Genomic DNA, 6,020 nt, shown 5'->3' on the forward strand with positions numbered 1-6,020 from the left:
CTTTGAGCTCGGGACCAGGAACAACTTTGCCATTCATATTAATACCCACTTCACAAACATCAGAGTTTGATGCGGAATTCCTTTCCAAAAATGCAAGTCTTCTACGAAGATTAAAAGCCTAACAGGCTAGAGATGAAGAGATCCTCGGTTTACGAACCAGGCTCTTTCATGATGAAACTCCAGTAAGGACTATGGGTCCTGCGATTTTCGCCTCTCCTCCTTTCTCCACAGTTGTTACTTCGGAAACTTATAGTGGATATGTGCAGGGTTCCTCCGGACCATCTCTAGCCATGATGATGCGAAATTAAATAGAGGTAGTTAATGTGCAGGGTTCCTCCGGACCATCACCAAGCCGTATCATCCGGTTTCCATGACTGCTAAGTCCAAATTCAGTGCTCGCATCATGCACGCAAAGCTCCCTCTGAAGCTCAAAATACCTACCACAGTAAAGAAATATGACGGTACAACTGATCCGGATGATCACATGTTTGACTTCGATGCGGCTGCACGAGTAGAACAATGGCCGATGCCGGCATGGTGCTTCATGTTCGCACAAACGCTAACCGGGGCTGCTCGGGTGTGGTTTGATGCGTTGAACGAAGGAGAAATCAACAACTTTGAGGAATTCAGAGGGCTATTCCTCCAGAACTTTAGCCAACAACGACACTACTCCAAAGAAATCACCGAAGTTCACAACATCCAGAGAAAAGATGGGGAATCTTTGGATAGCTTCATCGACCGATTCAATCAAGAAAGTATGCAGATCAGCGGGGTAGTTGACCAGTTAAGGATCTCTGGATTCTGTCACGGCGTACGGAATAACCAACTGGTCGAAAAATTACACGAAAATCTCCCGAAGACAATGGAAGTACTCATGGAGCGAGCCAGAGCTTTCGCTCAGGGGAAAAAAGCATGTAATCCAGCACCAGAGTCAGATCATAAGATGTCCTCCTGGAAGAAAAATGGTGGGTCTGTATTCGATAAAACTCCGTCCGGAAGTAAGGGACGACCACACCCTTACAGCAGAAACGATAGGCCTTAGCGGGGAAGAAGTTCCGGATCAAGATTTTACAATCTATCGGATCTTTCTAAAACCCCCAGTGAAATCCTCAGTGCCGAAGGAGCAAACTTCCCCGCCCCACCAAGGCTCCGAAATCCAGGTGACAAGAACTCCAAAAAATATTGTGATTACCATCATGCGCGAGGCCATAATACAGACGATTGCTGGTCCCTAAAGCAAGAAATAGAAAAAGCAGTGCGACCTGGTAAGCTGTCACATTTGGTAAAAGAAGTAAAAGAAGGAAAATCTTCAGGGAATTCGGCAGATAATCCGAACAACCAACCAGCAATCTGCATGATCAGAAAGGTAGATAACCAAGGCATTAAGCGATCCGATCATCACATGGCTGCTTGGATGCAACAAACGATCGCTTTCCCTCCAATTACCCCTGGAGAAATCCAGGACGGACCAATCATAGTGTCTGCGATAATAGCAGGCCACAAGGTCCGGAGGATATATGTTGACAGCGGAAGTGCCACTGAGATCATGTACCAACAGTGTTTCCAACAATTAGCTCCGCAAACCAAAGCAAAACTGATACAAGTCTCTATGCCATTGGTAAGCTTCTCCGGAGAGGTGGTACAGCCAATTGGACAGATCACTCTACCAACAACATTGGGAGCCGGAAACCTGGTCAGAACCGTAAACTTGACATACCTAGCGGTGGGAGCAAGGTCCATCCACAACGTCATACTTGGAAGACCAGTGATGTGCGCTTTCGGTATTATCAGCTGTACCATTCATGGGTCATTAAAGTTTCCCACCGAAGCAGGAGTAGCAACTTTGCACTCCGAATCAACAATGTGCGTAGCTGAAATACGACAAAGCAAGGGTAATGTACAACCTCCGGCCCTCCTTACGGAGGAGTGGGCTATACATCCACATTTCCCGGAACATAAAATTGCCGTGGGGGCCCAGCTCCCTGAGCGTACCAAAAAACGACTACGGAAACTTCTGTCTAGTTTACTTGATGTGTTTGCATGGCAAACTTCTGACATGGTCGGAGTTCCCGGTGTCTGGCCGAACACAAGTTGAAAGTGTCACATTCAGCAAAACCAGTCGCTCAAAGAAAAAGAAACATGGCTCCAGCCCGTCACAAAGCCATCTCCGAAGATGTACGAAAACTACTGAGCGCCGGAATTATCAGGGAAGTGCGGTATCAAACATGGGTCTCCAACCCGGTAATCGGTAATGGTAACAAAAAAGACAACACCTGGAGAATGTGTGTAGATTTTTCTGATCTAAACAATCGTGTCTGAAGGATTGCTACCCTCTGATCTAAACAATGTGTGTAGATTTTTCTGATCTAAACAATTCGTGTCCGAAGGATCTAAAAAACCCGGTAATGTGTGTAGCTTTCGTCTTAAATGCTTCTTGGACGCATATAAAGGTTACCACCAAATATAGATGGCTTTGGAAGACGAAGATAAGACGGCATTTATAACAAATGAAGGGCTCTTCTGTTATACTAAAATGCCATTTGGTTTAAAGAACGCCGGAGCTACGTATCAGAGGTTAATGGATAAAGCATTCAAGGATCAGATCAGAAGGAACTTAGAGATTTACGTAGATGATCTGGTCATCAAAAGTCAATCCAAAGATAGTATGATCGATGACATACTCGAAACCTTCGCTAGGCTTCGGAGTATCAACCTCAAGCTTAATCCCAAAAAAAAAAGTTCCTTTTGTTTAGAAGAAGGGAAGTTTCTTGGCGTATGGATAACTCAATCCGGAATTCAGGCACATCCGGATAAGATCAAAGCGGTGATCTCCATGCAACCTCCTAAAACGGTCTAGGAAATTCAATCATTGAATGGTAAGTTGGAAGCTTTCCATCGTTTCGTCTCAAAAGCGGCCGATCGAACCATTCCCTTCATGAATGTACTGAAAAAAACGAACCGGAAAGGGTCAGATAGAATGGACGACGGAGGCCGATTCAGCATTCCAGGAGTTGAAAGTTTGTCTTGGGTCCTTACCCACTCTGACCGCTCCAATTACCAGAGAAACCGTCACTGTTTATCTCTCCACTTCACATTTTGCCATCAGTGCAGTACTTGTGGTGCACCGGAACCAAGCACAAATACCGGTTTACTATGTAAGCCACATTCTAAAAGATTATGAAACTCGGTACCCGATAATTGAGAAACTGGCACTTGCAATGGTGCATGCATCCAGACGTCTCCGAAGGTATTTTCAAGCTTTCAATATAGAAGTGCAGACCGACCTTTAGATTCAGCAAATTCTCAGGAATCCAGAAGTTTCCGGACGTCTTACCAAATGGGCGATCGAACTCAGCGCTTTTGATATTACTTACCGAACTAGAGGTCCGGTAAAAGGCCAGGCTGTGGCAGATTTTCTTACGGAGGTACCAACCGGAGAAAGCACCAAAGAAAAACCCGCCCTCTCGAAGGTACGGAACTTATATACAGACGGAGCCTCCAGTAAAGAAGGGTTGGGAGCCGATCTAATTTTGATAGATCCGGAAGGGATAGAATATACTTATGCCCTATGTTTTGAGTTCAAAACTTCAAATAACGAAGCAGAGTATGAAGCCCTTCTCGCAGGACTCCAAACCGCAGCTAAGGCTGGTGCAACCTCCGTACTAGCCCATGTTGATTCATTACTAGTCGCCAATCAGGTCAGCGGAGAGTACGAAGCACGAGAAGAAAGCATGATCTAGTACCTAAAGCAAGTTAACAATTTAATCTCCTCCTTTGACTCTTGCAAAATAGTTCACATACCACGGAGCAAGAACAAAAAGGCGGACGCTCTAAGCAAGCTTGCGTCCTTAGCATTCTGTCACTTGTCCAAGGAAGTGCTAGTCGAAACTTTGCAAGCTCCGGTCATCCATCAGACGAAGTCCGTAATGTCAATCTCCGTACAGGAAAAATCATGGATGACCCCAATCCTAGAATACCCGAGAGACGGCACGCTTCCGGAGGAAAAAGGCCAAGCCCGGAAGATGAAGGTAAAGGCATTACAATATCAGGTCCATGACGGAAAACTTTATCGAAAGACCTTTTTAGGTCCGCTCCTTAAATGCTTAATTCCGGAAGAGGCCAGTTACGTCATAAGGGAAATCCACTAGGGGATATGCGGCATCCACTCCGGACTAAGAACGGTCGTGGCCAAGGCTATGAACGCTGGATACTTTTGGCCGGGCATGCATCAGAGCGCTATTAATGAATTGCAAGCATGTGAAGATTGTCAGCGGCATGCTCCCATCAGTCACCAAGCTAAAAACAACCTTGTCCCTGTAACTTCTGCATGGCCGTTTCAGAAGTGGGGGATTGACATCATCGGTCCTTTCCCTGTTTCCACCGCAGGAGTGAGGTTCTTGTTGGTAGCCATAGATTACTTTACAAAGTGGATTGAGGCCAAACCTCTCCGAACTATCACCGGGGATCAAGTACTGAGATTCGTTTGGGAAAACATAGTGTGCAGATATGGAATGCCGCTCTGTATAGTCAATGACAATGGGAAGCAGTTCGCAGAAAAACCATTCGAAGCTTGGTGCGAAAGAATGCACAGTGAACAAAATTTTGCTTCAGTTGCCCATCCCCAGGCCAATGGGCAGGTAGAAAGAGCCAACCGCAGTCTTGTGGAAGGCATAAAAAACGTCTGGGGAAAGAAGGCGTTTCTTGGGCAGATGAACTTCCGCACGTCCTGTGGGCTCACCGAACGATGCCAAAAACAAGCACGAGGGAAACTCCTTTCAGCTTAACGTACGGTACGGAAGCGGTCATCCCCACAGAAGTAGGGATACCTACCCCTCGCATGCAGCAGAGCCAAGAAGAGAACGAACAACTTCGCCTAAACCTCGACCAGACCGAAGAAAGAAAAGAACTTGCGGCTATCCGAGAAGCAAAGTATAAAAAAGAGTTGGAAAAACATTACAACTCAAAAGTGAAGGAGGTCCGGTTCAAGATTGGAGATTACGTTATGCGAAGCAACGAGGCAAGTATGGCTGAGGGTACGGGGAAAATGACTCTGAAGTGGGAAGGCCCTTACCAAATTAATACTGCGGGAAAGGATGGTGCTTACACGCTCAGTAGGATGGACAGAACCCTCGTCCCTCGTACCTGGAATGGAGCGCACCTCAAGAAATGTTTTCTTTGAAAAGCTTCTTGATGTTTCAAAATAAATTTGTAATACGGAGGCCACGACCTCCATCATGTTTACTTTCCCTGTAATGCGGATGGTTTTACCCGCACAAAACAATCTAATATTTCCAAGAACTGCGGAGGGTTTTACCTGTAGATTATTTTAAATGTTTTTACCATGTGTTAACCAAAGAAGTATACTCCGGATAGATTAAATACAATGCTAAAAATTTCTATCATTAACAGGTTGCAACACATAAATGATCATCGGCCGAATCAGGGATACTAACCCTAAAAGGAAAGGACGAACTGGCATCGTTCGTATTCTTTCCTTCACTTAAAAATTATCCTAAGAACAAAACAAATCGGATCCATACCTTAAAAAGAACGTTCTAAAAAAGAGAAACGTAAGCACAAAAAGCATGGACGCATGCACAAAGATGTGATTACATCAAAATTAACCGGATTGATATAACCGGAAGATATAAAAACTGTTTACATGTTAAAAGGATAATTGTCAAGTACGGTAAGAACATCATTACATTCATCTCGAATCAAAACAAGGTGCATATCCCAAATTATCGGATGTGTCCACCTTCTAAAAAAGATAGTTAAACAAACTAAAAACTTTCTAAGGTGCATTCCCCAAGAAGCCAGGCATGTCCACCTCATTCTTTCGAAGATCCTCCGCTCGCAAAAGAGAGAGCGTCTTTGATCTTGGACAGCGGTTCGTGCACGAGCTTCGGAAGATCTTCCACCACAGGGAAGGTAAGGGTATCAAAACAAGTAATCGCCGCACTTAACTCTTCACCAGTGTTTCGGTTCAGCATCGGAACCTCGGCATACCGAGGTTTCTT

At 45.0% G+C, this 6,020-nt stretch overlaps 1 protein-coding gene across 1 annotated transcript; it reads left to right on the plus strand.

Moving 5' to 3' along the window:
• Positions 1 to 370: 370 nt before the first annotated feature.
• LOC110877628 lies at positions 371 to 2,095 on the plus strand. Its single transcript, XM_022125816.1, has 2 exons — positions 371 to 998; positions 1,218 to 2,095. The coding sequence occupies exons 1-2, from the start codon at positions 371 to 373 to the stop codon at positions 2,093 to 2,095; spliced, it is 1,506 nt and encodes a 501-aa protein (XP_021981508.1).
• Positions 2,096 to 6,020: the final 3,925 nt, after the last annotated feature.

The sequence above is a fragment of the Helianthus annuus genome, chromosome 1 (genome assembly GCF_002127325.2).
Source record: "Helianthus annuus cultivar XRQ/B chromosome 1, HanXRQr2.0-SUNRISE, whole genome shotgun sequence".
Classification (NCBI taxonomy): domain Eukaryota; kingdom Viridiplantae; phylum Streptophyta; class Magnoliopsida; order Asterales; family Asteraceae; genus Helianthus; species Helianthus annuus.

Bases quoted from the DNA above. Each gene is read 5' to 3' on its own strand.
- LOC110877628 (XM_022125816.1), top strand. From the start codon at position 371: ATGACTGCTAAGTCCAAATTCAGTGCTCGCATCATGCACGCAAAGCTC. The intron at 999-1,217 runs GTAAGGGACGAC...GCCATAATACAG, and splicing joins CGATAAAACTCCGTCCGGAA to ACGATTGCTGGTCCCTAAAG.